The sequence below is a fragment of the Camelus bactrianus genome, chromosome 10 (assembly GCF_048773025.1).
Source record: "Camelus bactrianus isolate YW-2024 breed Bactrian camel chromosome 10, ASM4877302v1, whole genome shotgun sequence".
Taxonomy (NCBI): Eukaryota; Metazoa; Chordata; class Mammalia; order Artiodactyla; family Camelidae; genus Camelus; species Camelus bactrianus.
Genome location: NC_133548.1, coordinates 71,105,526 through 71,122,271, shown reverse-complemented (window position 1 = coordinate 71,122,271; position 16,746 = coordinate 71,105,526). Strand labels below are relative to the sequence as shown.

General features: G+C 37.0%; 1 protein-coding gene across 5 annotated transcripts in view; it reads left to right on the top strand.

Annotated features, from left to right (window-relative positions):
- LOC141578917 (uncharacterized) overlaps positions 1–16,746 on the top strand; it is a 57,017-nt gene that overhangs the window by 26,757 nt on the left and 13,514 nt on the right. For 2 of the 5 annotated variants that reach the window (XR_012509811.1, XR_012509810.1), the window contains exon 2: positions 10,418–10,541. Coding sequence is in view for 2 of the 5 variants with exons in the window: in XM_074372958.1 (XP_074229059.1) it covers positions 10,418–10,536 (119 nt within the window). In the remaining 3 variants the exon portion in view is untranslated. Of the gene's footprint in view, positions 1–10,417; positions 10,542–15,263; positions 16,037–16,746 lie in introns of those variants that run through there. The other 3 variants (XM_074372958.1, XM_074372959.1, XR_012509812.1) reach the window with 2 other exon arrangements.

Sequence of the window (16,746 nt, the reverse complement as noted above, 5' to 3'; positions counted from 1 at the left end):
GTTATAGGAGCTGTGAATGTTTTATACATTTCACTGTTCACCTTCAGGACACAGTACATGACCTTTTTTTTTTTTTAATTTTACCCTCTTGTCTGGCATGTTCTGGAGCACAAAATTATTTGGTTGCTGTGGTTTTCACATCTAAAAATATTTCAGTGGTTAAGTGTTCGATAAGCCAGTGGGCCCTAAGAGCTCTTGGTAAAAGGCAGGGTTTGGGGTTTTGTTTTGTTTTTGGTTTGCTTGGTTTTTATTTTGGGTCTAATTCATTAACATGCATGTGTGTGTGTATGTGCACACACACACATACACACAAATACACTTGGTTTGGGGGAGGCTTTGGTAGAACCTATCCAAAAAAAAAAAAAAAAAGAGAGAGAGCTTTCCTAAAAATATATTTTAACTGCTACGTCTCGGGTTAATCAAGATTACCAGTAAGCAGGATTTTGCATGAACTATCTGAAGATGCTCCATTGGAAAATGATCTATTGTGCTAATAAGTGATGGTGGAAATAACAAATGGCAGTTTAAAACAATATGCACACAGGTGAGAAGATTAAAAACTGGAATGTGTATCAAGGAGTCACAGTTAATCCATGCAGCCAGTGCCCTCCATCCTGACTCAAGATCCAGCCTCGTCATGGACTGACCCCTCCCTAAAAATCAGATTAATCATGGAGAATTGGGCATATTCCAGTGAAGTTTAGTAATTCAGGACTGTATTAAATCCTTTTGGGATTAAGGCATTGTGTAATTAATTTATTTATTATAAACTAATTACCTGGTTCATTGATTCAAGTACATATGCTAGTTAGTGAACCCTCCATAAACAGATATTGGTTAAGTTTTTTGTTTTGGCAGAACCTGGGAAAGCTTCCTGCATCCAGCCATACAATGGGGAACAAATGCGTAGTGTCTGTAGCTATGGAATGAATTTCTGTGCATATTTGCCAGGATAGTTTACTGAGACAGAGATCTTCTCCCTGGCATTTTCTGTTTTATTTTCCACTTTCTTCCTCTCTCTTTCCCCTCTTTAAGTAGGTAGCCGTAATGTGTCTTCTTTCTTCAGGTGGCATTTTTGTTTGGGTTTCTTGGCTTTCATTTCCAAGTGTCTAAGTCCATTTGTGAAGAACAGAATTGAAGGATAATTTTTAATCTCTGGACTAAAAAGAGATGGCTCCCAACTGAGAGAGGTGTGTACCTGTATGCGTGCACGCACGCACGCGTGTGTGTGTATAAGGTGTGCCCTTTGAGAAGAGGGATTTGTCAGCATCCCGGAGGAGGGGGCAGAACCTCAGAACTAGTGGCACTATGTTGCATGGAGAAGACTGAAGCAGCCAAGTGCTCCCAAACACAGCAGTAATATCCGCATCTAAGGAAAACATAGAAGCGTCAGGTAATTGGCTTTGCCAACTGGAATAATGGAATTATCAAAGGAAACATAATCAGTAACTAATTATTTTTCCTCATTCTTCTTATAATATGGCTTAAGATTATAAGACATCTGAACGAGGAGAACTGTCAGCATGACCGAAGTTAAATTTTCCATCGGTCTGCAGAAGTGACGAACTAGCATTTGTATACACTATACATGGAGCTCACTGGTAGAAAAGATTTTGCACATGGCCCAGATCAAGAATAATGACCGTGACCCTGACTGTCTGTGCATACTGTGTGTGTGCGCGCCTAGAGACAGGCGAAATTCACTGAGATCACAAGTGATGTATGAGTTATATATGGACATGGGATTCTCTTAGACATCTCTGAGCCTTGTAGACATCTCCTAGAGAAATATTCACCAACTGCTGGAATGGGAATGCTGAAATTTTATAGGGAAAAAAAAAAAGTCAGGATGCTTGTAATTCCTAGGTCTATATCCAACCTCCAACACAAGTATATGCAGATTATCTGTTCTTATTCTGTGGTGACAGAGACACACTGGCACCATCTTGTGATGAAACCAGAGAGGAAAATTAAAGATCAAAATAACAGAACCTCTCAGAACATAAAGAAGAAAGATATGGGAGCTCCATGGGATTGACCATCCATTTCTAGGTAGTGTATAAAATGCTAACATCTGATTAAATGTGAGTAGCCATGCATGCTTTGTCTAAAGCAGTGAATTATTAAATTGATTCATTACAATGATACTTTTATTTTTACTTTGCACATTTCATCCTAAATAATTTTCTCACACTTAATACATTACATACTAGGAGTCAGCTGTAGTTTTTAAACTATCTTCTCAAGTTTCTATTCCCTTATTTGTAAAAGGATAGGTGTATTATATCAACTTATCTATTAAGCTTCTTCTAGATTTATAAAATGCCATAGGTTAGTGCCAGAGTAATGATTCAGTCTATAGAAGCAAAAAATGGGGTTTGTTATTTCATTTATTCATCAAATATGTATTTGTTATCTCTGGCTTACTAGCTATTACATTGAGTCCAGAAATTACAAATATAAGTAAGATAAGGATTTTGCCCCCAAAGAGCCTGAAGATTATAGGGAAAGACATTCCTGTAAATAATCACTTAAGATACAATTATTTGCATCTAGAATGCAACTAAGAATGAAATTCTTTACACCTAATCTTTCATTTCATGCAAAAATACACCTTCTCTGTTGTCAGATAGCAAGTCAAAAATTTAACATTATCTACCAAAATACTTTAGTTCACAAGCAGTCTTAATGAATAGAGGAAGGAGGTAATTACTAGATACTAGAAAGATAACTGAATATTTTCTTCCCATCTCTTAACGATCAGGGGTTTTCTGTATCAGCAATTTCTTTTCCATCCTTTGTCATCAACCTCTATCGCTAACTGCAGCTAGGAAGTTAACTAACTTAAAAGATTTCAGGAAAAGTGGGGAAAGAGATGGTATCTTAAAATGTCACTTTTCCTATTATACTGCTTTTTAACAAACTTATAATGACAGTCTATTGTGAGCTAATGGAATCTTTCTAAAATTAGATTCCTAGGTTTAAAAATTTTTTTTCCTCATATAACCTTCAAGTTAGGCTTATAGGTTTAGGAAGCATGGACTAAAGCTAAAATGATCTTTTATAGTTTTGAACATCATGCTTTCTGGACTGAAGGGTGGCAAATTCTAGTTTCTGCAGAAGTATTCTGTCCTTTAGTCCAAGCATTCGTGGTATCTTACCCAGAGCACAGCACTAATACGCCAGCTGGTTTCCCTACACCCATTCTTGTCTTTGTCCAACCTCTTTTCTTTCCATGCTTGCTCTTGTATCTCCCCAGCCTCATCTGCTTCTTTATCCTGTTACTTTCTCCTCACTAGCCCAGTTACCTGTCAGTCACTTCCTCCACGTGCCAGGCTTCCTACCATAACATGACAGTTGCTCCTTTCATTACATCCTCCCTGCATGGAGTACTCTGGCCCCTCCTCCCCCTCTCTTTTCCATCTCAGGTTCATCATCTGGGAGTCTTGCTTGGACTATGCAGATTAGATCTAGCCCCCCTGGACTTTCACGCCACATGGTTCTTTTATCTACAATAGTTTAATTTTTTTTCACTTATTTGTATGATTCCTTGATTAATAATCGATTTCCCCAGATGGGTTATAATCTTCAAAAGAGCAGGGCAATCACCCTGTACTCTCCTTCTCCGTTTACTGTACCAGTATTATTTACCACAATGTTTGAAATAGAAATGGGACTCGGTAAATTTTTAATGAATGGATGAATAGCTGAGATTGAAGAAGCACTAGTAAAGGGAGGTATTTGAACATTAATTTAGGTAGTAAGGAGGGTGAATAAATGAGATAAAAAACCATTTCTTGAGGATGCATTAGGCTCTCTGCTAAGAACAACTTGTCTTGCTTCACCTAATTTTTATAAAATCTATGTATTACCCAATGTATATTTGTGTATGAGGAGGATCATGTCTAGATCTTGGCAGCATTCTTCTTACTGTAAGTCATTATTTTTGAAATCAGAATATGGCCCATGCTCTCGGCTATCGAACTTTTCCCAGGTAAGGCTTAGAAATACAAGAAAATTTACTTTGGAAATGGAATATTTTTCCTGTTGGTAATCAGTCTTAAATAATGAAAAACGTGTTCTGAGAGAAGGGTATAAATTCTACTGATTTAGAACATTTTTAATTAAATAAAATTACATTGCTCGATGTAATTCTGTGAAAATTGCAATAAATCCTTTCATGACCTTGAAATCATTCATCTGGATGGATCCCTGTTCTCATTGAAGACTTCTTCCCTTTTTCTTTGAGTGAATAGATTGATTCTAAAGAAATATATTTCAGTCCATCCCATTAATAATATATATTGTAAGGAACAATCTTCTGCTGGCAGGGTTAGGGAAGAGTTGACCCATTAGGTCATTTCAATCTCTTATTTCTATAATTCTATGAACCTGCTCTAAGAATGTGAATACTGGAACGTCTAATACTTTTAAGAGTTGAATGGCTGTGAATCAGGAATTTGATACCTAAATGCCAATATCAGTTTGCCTAAAATTGCTGGGATGGGAAGAGAATCATCATTTAAACTCCCTAGCAAGGCCGAGGGAAACCTGGCAACGTTACTGGATGGTGCATTTGCTAATTAAACTAGAGTCTCTTAAATGGAAAGGGGAAAAGGGTCAAATCGGGGAAGAAGATGAATAATACATTTGTACCTGTAAAATGAAAAGGTGTAACTATATGTATGTTGGCTGTAGTATTATTTATAATATCAAAATTTATAGACATTCTGTATCTCTGACAACAGAGCAGTGAATGATTATAAAATTGAGCTATAGCAGACAACGGGATACTATGCATCAATTTTAAAAGTCAATATATTGGATGGAGAAAAAGTCAAAGACTTAGTTTTAAATTTAAAAGATATATTGAAGAACATAATACATACTATGTCATATAAAAGTTACCAAATTGTGCTTTTGTGTATTTGAATGAGTTTGTATGTAATGAAAAACTCAAAATTATTAATATTGGCTGCTCAGAAGAAGATGGACCTTGATTAGAGATAATGATATTCATGTTTTTTAAAATATCACTGTTTATATTTCCTGAATTGCCTGTCACTGTTTTAATAAAAATGCTGCTTTATTGCTGTTTAAATAAAATATATAAAATAAAGTAGAAATGTCTCAGCCTGATTTTACAGAGTAAGTTTGCAAAAGAGAAGAATAGAAGGACAATGTTTTGAATTTGGACACTTGAAAAATGCCTATGCACTGGTCTTGGCCTTTCTTAGTCTGTATTTCTTCATCTGTTAATTCCAGAACTGTGGCAGCTGCCTCACAAGGTTGTTGAATGAGACGCTCTATACACAGTCCCAAGTAGAGAGGATGCTACAGAGTAAAAAGCCCTCAGTGGCCACTAGCTAGCGTTCTTGTTTCTCTTTCCAACTCACAAATCTACAGCTTAAAAAAGAGAATAATCTCTCACAGACTTCCATGATAGTCCTGAGAACCGAAAATAATTGTTCAAAAGATAAAGGAAATGAAGGAAATGCATAAAACAACAACAACAGATCAAAGGGTCTCACTTTAAAATTATAGGGAAACGTTTGTTTCAGGACTCATCACTGGGAATAGTTCCCAAAGTGAAGCGCTGCTGAAGAGATGAACTTTAAAACACAAGGAGACATGCGATCTGCGTTTCGATGTGTTTAAAAACGTATATATGTCAAAGGAGAAGAGCCAGTAGCTGTGAGGAAGTGGTTAGTGAGTGACCGGTCTCTGCTTTGCCTTTCCCTTTGTCCTGTAAAGGGTTTGGCTGGGAGTTATTTGGGAAAACCCAATGAATCAATTGGGCATATTCACTGGTCTCTTATCTTCAGCCTGAGGTCCAGCAAACGGGTGCTGTGATGCTGAGACTCCTCCCTGCTCAGAATGCAGCCCATCAGCCTCACTGCAAAGAGTGTGCTTGCCAAGGAGAGTGTGTACAGAGCAGCATGAAGAGGAGGTCAGCGAGCTCACAATCACAGAAGCATCCTCTAATGACATTGGGAAGGCTCTGCGCTCCCTGGAAAATCTCGAGTATTTCTTTTGGGTTTTAAAATCTAGGGCTAAGATTCAGCAGCATAAACTCTCATATGATGGTTAAGATTCTCCTTAAAAAAAAATGACAAAAGAACATGCAAAGCCCTTGAACAATCTTTATTTCTGAATATTCTATGTTGTCTTTTTTTCCAAGCTCCAACCACCTTGGCCATTGTTCTTCTCCCAGAGGAAGGATCTTCTAAGGAAGAGATTCTTTTCGCTGCTCCAATTATTACAAAGAATAGGAGTAAATGGGATTTATCCTTCCACCCAGAAATGCTACAAATCTGGACAAAATGTTGGAAATGACAGTTTCACACACTGAGTAGCCAGCAGCACGGGACAATGATCAGTGAGAGGAGAGGGGCCAGGATATGCAGAAATAGGTCCCTACTGCCAATTGGACAGTCTGTGTCACTCAGGTAGGTTTCCGCAATAAGCAAAACCCGTTCTCTGAGGAAACTGACTACTGTCAAGGTGCTGATTAAGCCGGCAGTACCCAGTCTCTGCCATCACCTCCTGAGTTCATCAAAAAACCAGACATGATAATACATCCACCGTCATGGACTGGGAACACAGTTAAAGAGCACGGGGGGTTCCACTCCAAACACTATGACAGGCTGCCAAACTTGTGACTCTGCCAACGATGATCCCTTCTGTCTCCTGGAGACAGAGGCCACAGTGTATGAGGTGATGCCCCTGACTGCTGCTGACAAACGGATTATGTGAAGTATTTAGGCCTCGTCTTGGGGCAACGCTTGGTTCTTCGCTGCTGCTCTATGTGGCAAGCGGACTCTGCAATCACACTTGCCCTTGAAACAAAACTGTTGCCATGTTTTCAGCTTTTCAGATCATCTGTGTTCTGACAACAGTGTGCATTCTTTCTTCCAAACCACTTAATAGATCAGTTGCCATGGCATTTGATGGACACTTTATCCCCCGTGTTATCGTTGGTTACTGGAGTCAACCTGAAGTAGAAGGGACTTCAAAAGTCAACTCAAAAAGACTTCTGATTCCACCACTCTCAACAACCCCTGCTTTACACACCTGAGCTGTGCTGTGTATGGGTCTTAATTTATTTTGTGTTTGCTTCTTATTTATTTTTTGGTGAAAAATATATAAAATGGTATAAAAATTGGACATACTATACAATATAATGTAGCATCTCTGGAAATCAGTCTTCCAACCTCCCAGATTTGAGATGATCTTCCAGGTTGTTGTTTCTTTGTTTTAGTGATTTGTTTGAGTTAATTCTACAAAATCATCATTCTTTGCTGTGTGTGGCCTCTGAAGTCTTGTTTCTGTAGTTTAGCCGTCAGCTTCTGATTGCAGTTCTCAAAGGGGAAGGATCATTAATTCTCCAAGTCTTTGTTGAAGGATTCTGTGTGTATGTGGGAACAGTCATTTAATATCAGTCAGGCAATTGACAACTCTCCCTTAACCTCATTTTCTGCCTGTGTAGAGTCTCAAAGTCAACCAAAGGTCACAGCTTAAGACTTTCTCTTGTCTTTCCTGAACATATGTACAACACACATGCATGGTCTTATTTATTCCAGGAAATTGTCAGGAGTATTCACAGATTTTATGAACATCTCATTTTTCTAGCTTTACATTTTGAGCTTTTTGGCTAGCCTGTAATTTGCCCATATTATTTATCCATAGCCCAGGCAGCTGCAAAATTAGTAAATTGTCTCTGTTTTTTTTTTGTTTGTTTGTTTGTTTGTTTGTTTTTTTCTAAAATATCCCCAGGAAAAAGGCTTCTTCTGCACTGGGCAAGCCATCAATCAGTTTCTATACATACGGCCTTGCAGCTGAGGTCTTCCAAGAAATCATCAGAAAGTCTTCATGACGACTTATTAAAAACACGGCCTTTAAGGAGCCCCAGTTCTCACCTGCTACTTCAGTTGGCTACCATCTTTCTGGTTATCACCATGATAAGAGTCTCTTACTGGTTTTCAAGTCAACCATTGAATTGGATGAGGGATATAAGAAGGAGAGAAGTTAAAACACCATGAAGCTTAGAGATTTTAACCATGATTTAGCCATTAAAAAAATGCTCCCAACTTTGGTTAATTTCCAGAGTTCTGAAACATTTTACTCTGATAATTTTTGCCAGTACTCACATTGCCTACATTGAAGGCAGAATGTTTGAAGTCTGTACTCCATCATTCAGAAGGTGCCAGCCTCTACTATGATTTTAAAAAGTATTCTTTTAAACTGGTTTTTTATTTTGTTGTTGTTTCTTCCACCCACAATCAGTATATCACCAAATCTTTTTAGTCTTTTTTTGAGCAAACACACAAAATGTAACTGCTTATCATAATCCTGTGCCATCCTCTTGGGCTAAGCCACTATCATCTCTCATCTTGATTATTACTATATTTTTTCAAAAGATCTGAGTCCAGTGTTGTGTCCCCACAGAAACCCCCCTCCAAAGAAGTATCTAGAATGATCTGTCTAAAATGTAAGTTACTGTGTCCTCTCTCTGTTCAAAATTCTCTACTAGTTTTCCGTCTCACTTAGCGTGGAATCTAAGACTCGAAAATGCTTAAAAATCCGTACATGATCTGACACTGCGCTCCCTTCCTGCTTCCTCTCTGCTTTCGTGTTTTCTCACCTTGCTTCCGCTGCCCTGGCCCCCTGCTATTTCTCAAGTATGCTTTGTAGAACTGTGTGATTCTATCTCAGGTTCTTTACGTTATTTTTGCTCATCTGTCCACGGGTCTTACTTAAACATCTTCAAGCGGCACTCCATTGGAGATCTCTTCTATGACTTTCTCATTTGAACAATAAAACTCGGCTTCACCGGTAGGCTCTTTCCTCTTAACCTGTGAGCTGCTTCACAGCACTCACTGTCTGACATGTGATTTTCCCTTATTGATATTGATTATTGCCAGTATTATTTATCCACTAGAATGCAAGTGGCGTGAGGATCTGGGGATCCACATTTATTTTTCACAGTGTCTCTAGGTCTTAGGTAAGTTCCTGGTATAGTGAATACATTATAAATACTTTCTGAAATAAATGAATGGGCCAGGTTGTAGAAAGTAAATTAAGAGGAAGAGACCTAGAGTTACAATGGCATTCATAAATGTCTCTTTCTGAAACAAAGTAATAAAATGTTTAAATGTACTTTGTTAATTTTCCGCAGTAACTGATTTATTTGGAGGGTTTGATTCATTGCAAATGTGCTCTTAATCAATACAATACCTATCAATAGAAGAGACAGCAGTTCATTCAGAATGATTTTTCCCCTCCTATTCAGAATCCAAATATCAAAAGAGAAAGAAAAGGAAGCCCGCTCTATTTGTTTCTCCTCACAAGCACAAAACTGGGGAGGGCATCACTGCCTGACTCAGCTTCTGCCTGAATAGTCGCCATGTGTTTGGCACCATAATTGAGCACATGCCAAAAAGTCATCACTCTGCTGCACGTGAGGAGAGACAATGAAAAGATTAATACATGATTCCTTTTACTCTGATGAGGAAACACAACAGCTCAGTGACCTCACACATGCATTCTGGAAATTACTGTGCTACAGAAAACTTGTAAACTCATTTCAGGGCTGAGTGGATTATTAAAAGAAAACAATTTGTCAGAACAAGGATACTGAACAATGTACATGACAATCCCCTCTGGCCTACATTTTCTTTCCCAAGTTGATGAAACACAATGGGAAAATTTACACAGGAAACTCAGGAGATGTTTCGTCAGTGTTAAAACACGGCGGCAAGTTAAGGTCCAGTGGTTGCAGGAGATCAAGAGCAATGAGGTCATCGATATTAAGAATCCACATTGCCACAATGTTTTCCTTCCCTAAGATCAAGTTTTCAGGAAGAAATAAAAGTTCAAGGTAACTCCAAGCTTATCCGCAGTTAGAATTTAACCAGGTTTTCCCAGGCACCAAATTGGAAGTTATTGACCTTAAAGCATGGTGGGAACTTTTTTCTCAGTTCCAGCTTCTCTCATGGTCATCTTTGCTTAACTTTTATTAATTTCTCAGGAAATAATAATTATATTCACTAAAATTGCAGATTCTGAGCTATAATTTCCTTATTGAACATGCAATGCATATTCTTTGGCAGATGACCAGGAAAATTAAAAAAAAATAAAAAGGAATACACCCAAATCCCTACAATCCAGTTATGTACTATTAACACTTGGCAATATAACGCTCTCAAAAACTGTATTTTTAAAATTTTGTGTTGTGTACAATATACATATATGAATATAGTCACACAAATTTATATATGTTGATATACATGTACTACATATAAATACAGAGAGAGAGAGAGAGAGAGTAAGAAGATATATTTTGACAGAGACTCAGGAATGCCCAGTGCTGTTAATAATTATTTTGTCTATTTACTTACACTTTTTTTTTTCCCAGGGAAATTATATACCCAGATGACAAGATCTGATTGCGAGTTGGAACCCTGGCATCAAATTTTAATGTTAAAGCCTGCTAAGCTAGAAATGTGTTTACCAGGAAAGGCAACTTTTGCCCAGGTTAGGTAAGTCTCATTTTTTTTCTCACTTTTTCTTACTAAGGGAGAATGGCCAATGAGACAATGTTTTTCCAAGCAGGAAACGATATTAAGTCCTGTCTTATCACCACACTGTGCAAGGAAAAATTAGAGGGTTCAGGTTATCCTATTAAATGTGTCAGATTTAGATACATTGTAACTCAACTCCTTTCCAAAAACCAAACTAACATGATAATACTTTTAAAATAACATAGTATCAAAGGAATAAAGAGAATGTGAAATAAAACAAAGTAAAGATGATGGTACATACAATTTTGGAAGGTGGAAAGCAAATAGGAAGTGACACCCAAGTGAACAAAGGAAAGTGAAACTTCAGCCTGTCTAAGGAGAAACCAAGATGCAGACTGCTCCATGCTGCAGAGTTTTAGAAAAGCTCAGAAGTACGTGTCAGTGAATACCTTGTGGGAGAAGGTGTGGAATTATGCATGATAGGTGAGCGTTGGCTGAAAGGTTCCTTTCTCCTTTGTTGTATAAAGATTTTTTTAATCCACAGATTTTCCTTAAATCCAGCAAAAGATTGGAAGTTTAATCTTTGCAGAGGTTGAGTTAAAGGGACTCTGGACTGAGAGAAACGAGGCACTACTGAGAGCAGTGGTAATATACCTAACCGAGAACAGAGAGATTACTTATAAATATTTACACGATGAATTGTAAAACTTACATCCTTTTGCCCTGTGTAATTCACATAAAGTCAGTAGCTAAAAGTATTAACTAGCCAGGGATCTAGGTGATTCCACTCTGGGGGACATACATTGGCTTAATAAGTAAGAACTACTAACCCTGATATTTGGAGGTCTTCTAACAGAATAGCTGGGTCTCATCCAACTACCCTACAATGAATTCCAACTGTTAACATTTTTACCCATTTCCTTTCACCACACATGAATGTCTTCCGATACGCTTTTTGATGCCCCACTTTTAAATAAGAGAATAATCAGATATTTAGAGGGAAAGGTCTCAAATGTGAAAGAGGCAAAATTTAAAATAATAGAAAGTTAGAAACTATAAATAATGATGTCATAGAGTTTATGAGAAAAATGCCAAAGAACTATAATTCATTTTTTAAAGAATTATAAAAAAAAATGTATTTATAAATCAAGAATAGGAGTTTATAAAATGGACTACCCCAAGAATTTGAAAAAATAATCTCTTGAAAATATGATAGTAGAAATAGAAATTTTGACATAAGGAGTAGAAAATAAATTTTAGTTACTGTCCTTGAAAGTAAAGCTATTGAAAAAAAATTAGCAAAAATAAAAGAAAGAGCCTCAGTCCACAGGGTCCAACAGCCAACAGTTTGATGAAATAAATGAATGAATGAATGAATGAATAAGTGAATAAATAAATAAATAAAGTAAGGATAAGAAAACATCTCAGAAATGAGGGGGTTAAGTTTCCAGATTGAAAGTCTAGCATATTATAGGCAAAATGAGCAACAGTAAAGTACCTCAAAAAGAAATGTCAAAACACAGGTTAAACGTGTTTTTTTTTAAAATAATATCCAAGAAAAAAGAAAAATATATGTCTTATACAACATTTAAGGCAAGAACAGCAACACATTTCTCAAAAGTAACACTGGTAGCCAGAATTTAGTAGAATTAAGCATTTCCCTTCCCCAAAATATTAAAGTTATTTTCAACCTAGAATCTCATTTCCTTTAAATAAGTTAGACAAAACTTTTTCACACAAGCACCATCCAAAATAAATTTGCCTCTCTCACACCTTTTCTCAGAAAGCTACTCAAGTGTACGCTTCAACAAAACAAGGGCTGCAGGCTCACTGGACTCCAGGTGAGACTGGAACAGAGGACAAGGGACCATTAAAGATACACTTATATTGCAGGCTCTTGTTTCACTACCCAATCCACCACTCTATTTTTTTTTTTTTTTTTTTGACTGGAGCATTGAGTCCATTGACATTTACAGTAATTGCTGATAGATATGTTTATTGTCATTTTAAACATTGTTTTCCAGTTGGTTTTGTATTTCTTCTTCTTCTTTTTTTTTTTTTTTTTATTATTGCAAGAAAACAAGTGGCTTTGAGGGGAAGAGTTTTAGGGCAGCTGGATGTGTCACATTTTTCTGATTGGTTGGTGGTAAGGCAACAGGGTGCTGTTCCAGGAAACTTGTGCTCAGCCTGGAGTTGCCATCCTCCACCTCAGTGGGGGCCTTAGTTCTGCAGAAGAACTCAAAGATATTGTTATGTATCTCCCTTGAAGTGGAACCAAGACCCTGTCCCAAGGCTTCACTATTGTTTCTTGACTGTTCCTCCCTTGTCTCTACACACCCTCCCATCCCTGATTAGCAACTGTTTGAATCTGCCCATTGGAACACAGGGAAGGTCAAGGAGGCTGAATGAAGTCTATTTCTTACAAACAAGACATGAGGGACACGGAAATGTTTTGTACCAAGGAGGACCCCATAGGGGCTCAGACTAGCAGAAAGCTCAGGTTCATTAGATAAAAATCAAACTTGGTCTGCCTTGTAATGAAATCTTCTAATGTGTATTTAAGAAACAATATTTAGTGTAGCTCTTTGTGGTTGCAACCACAGCTTCTATTATTGTCTCTGAGATACATATACTTTTGATTTAATCAAATGTGTACAATTGCACTTTATCTTACCAACACTACTTTTTTCTTTTTTTTTTTTTTAGTATTAAGAAAATGCTCTGGACCCAACTAAAGAAGGACATGATATAGCATTTTATTCTGAGAGACTGTGAATACATTTTTAAATTACCCATAACTTTCTACCCAAAACTCCATGGACACAGATCTTCTTGACCACTGGCTAGAAATAAGAGTATCCTGAGGTGTGAGGTCAAAAAACAAAGCAAAGCTTTGATTATTATTATATAAGAGATGAGTTCTAAATTGTGGTCACATTAGGTTAGGGTGCCTGCTTTTTTAGCCATTGTTAACTTCCAGCAACTAGGTGTTACTGATCAGGGACTCAACAGTCAAAAATAAGTGTTACAGAAAGTATTGTTTTGGCAATGATGCAGTGACCATCCTCATCATTGACATATTTTCTTGTCACATTTGACAAAATCTGGGACCCAAGTGATACTATGAGATACCATCCTGAAAAGTCTTGAGTGAGACACAGAGCAGGCTGGATACTCGCACTGCTCTGACTTGGTCTGATCAGCTTCAAGCTTCAAGACGCCAACCTTATAATAGTTCTATTGGTTATTGGGATTTCTTTTCCTTGCTTGTCTCTTTTATTGCATCTCTGACATGAATGCTGTATTGTAACCGATTTCTTGGTTTTTTTTTTACTTCTTGCTTCTAAATAATGGAAATTAGCTTATAACTTACTCTTATCAGACTTCATCACGTTCTGCATAATAAGAGAAATTTTTATCATGCTTCTTTATTAGATTCTACTTACTATTTTCTGGCCAGAAGCAAATAATTATCCATGACTTTATGCAGCATCTAATCAAATTATTTAGACTAAGAGTTTTAATTGCTTCCATGAATTTTCCAGACAATAGCATTGAAACCTGAAATGACATTGCCTCCCACATTATACTGCCAAGGCTTCTGCTCTTCAAAGGGGTATTGTTCTCATAAACCATGGGAGGAAAAGAGGCCCTGGAAATGCTAAAGGAGTCTGCAGAGCTATGGATTGCCTCAATCTTCACTGACAGGTTTCTAGAATACCCCAATTATCTCTGTGGGATCCGGTACCTCCACAGGAGCAGGTGTGCTTAAGATGAACCCTTCATCACTCTAGGGAGTGCATTCCTTGCCTAGTCCTTGAGATAAGAAGATTATTTCTTGGAACTTTCGGGTAGCTTCTCTACTCTATGATTCCGAGTTTGGGAATGCCATTTGAGATGGGTCTCACTAAACGGTCACTAAAATCTGTGGTCCTTATGTGTTAATTCTGATGGTGGCTATTAGAATATTTGGTTAATGAGTTGCATACTTGAAAAAATATACTGGATTTTGAAATTTCTCATACTTTTGCCACTTCTTGGAATAGAATTTACCATTTTGTCCTGGTAAGACATGATATGTCAAAGACAAGGCAAATTAGGATTTATCTTAAATTTAAGTTACTAAATTCTTTATCACATATTCTAGTTATATATCAGGATACATCAATTATAAGAAATATATCTGATGCCCTAAACATGCTTTACCCAAATTTTCTTAGTTTTCTTATTTGCATTGGGACTTCAGCATTATCCATCCCGTGTATCCAAAATAATGGGTCATATGGGTCAGAATTCTTCACAGAATTAAACTTATGTACCAAATACGTCTATGCATTTCTCTCACACAAAAACTGTCCTGGTTGCAAATGTGAGCTCTAAGGATTTTTTTTTTTCGTTGAGTTCCAGACTTTTAAGACATGCTTCAAAGTTGAAAGTATTTAAAATATCTATACAGATGACACTTTAAAATGCTAAAAAATCTTTATTTTGGAAGACAGAGCTGTGGACAGTCAACATAATAAAAATTAGATTTTGAAGAAAACTAAGAGAAGAATCAAAATAAAGGAAAAGTTCTGTTACTGAAATCACCTCACAAATGATTCCTACATTTTTATGTTCTCTTAGTTTTGGAGTTAAGTAGAAAAATGATGTAAAAGGCAAGTCAAAATGAGATACGAGATATGGATTTTCCCCTCATTTTCTCATCTTACAGGGAAAAAAAAAAAGCAACATTGTCTTTTCTTTCTGCAATTAGGAAAAGCCAAAAAGAACTTGCTAAACTGTGCACCTTCCCACAATTTGTGTTCGGTGTGCCAGGCCGAACTCGTAAGGGAGGACATTGTTTAATTTCAGTCTAGCTTGCTGTCTCTCAGCACCTCGGAGAAGTTTCACCAGCACTTTGCAGGCAAGACTGGCAAGTAAGCAAGGCTACCACGGGGGAAGCAGGGGCCCACGGTGGCTTAGATCATGGAGGCTGCAACCCAGATGACATGGATTCACATGCAAAAACTCATGCCTCTCGATGCTCCAGTTTTTTTCACCTGTAAAGTAAGAGTAATAATAATACTTAACTCACAGTGTGGTTGTGACAATTAACTGAGCTAATTTTTAAAAATTGCTTAGAACAATGCCCTGAATATTAGAAATGTTATCTAAGTTTTAGCCATAATATTATAGGTTTTGCTTTAGCACAAGTGAAGGCAAGATATTTCTTGGGGATGCAGAGTGAGCAGGCCTCGAATGCCGATAAATATATGTTTAAAAAAATATTCTCTCTGTCCTGAAGGAGCAGCTAAAGGTTGAAAGGATTGCCAGGACGCATTCTTCTGATTTTCAGAAGGGACTCTGAGATCATACCTGTAGGTAGTCTTCTCTGCTTCTAGAGCTGTATGCTGGCCACACAGCCACATGAGCATTTTTATTGCCCAGAAACATACAAACATCAGGCTGGGCTTTCTATGTGACAATGGAAGATCTAACACCCGACTAAGAGACTGCCCCCACAGGACTGCGTAAGTCCTAAGGAATGCTTGTCTGTACTCTTATTGCCTGTGCGATTGGTTATATTAGAAAAACAACACATCTCTGGTAGATGATTCTCAAATACATGAGTGAGAGTAAAGTTGAATATATATGGATTTTATTTTGTTTTGTTTTGTGTTTACATTCAGCATCCAAGTATAAACAACATGCACTGCAATGTGTGTCACATTGCAAGAAAACTCAAATGAGTATGTTGATTTGTGAGAAAAAAAATATTAGAGTGTTACCATTAATTTTTACTTAAGGGGACTTACCAGATAATTCTTGAAATAAACCATATTCCCTCGTACATTTCAAAAGGTTTCAATAAACATGTATTTTTTGAGCACTACTATGCGTCAAGTGCCAATCTTAGCCAATTTTAGGATTGGTTAAGAGACAGAAGATGTAGGAAAAAACTGTTTTGGGATGCAGCCACCTTTTCTTTTTTCTTAGCCTTTGTTATTTGACATTATACGAATAATTTACTTAGCTAATTTTCTGTCAATGGGGATTTGAATCACAAAAACACTAAAATTACTTCCAGCTACAGCAATACATAACTTAATTGATGTTTTCCAATCAAAAGTGTATAAAAACAATAATTTAAAAATATAAGCCATTAATGTTCCCTGCATTAATTAATGTGATCTGTAAATTACTATACTGTGAATATTATTTAAAAAGAGGAGTATTTGAA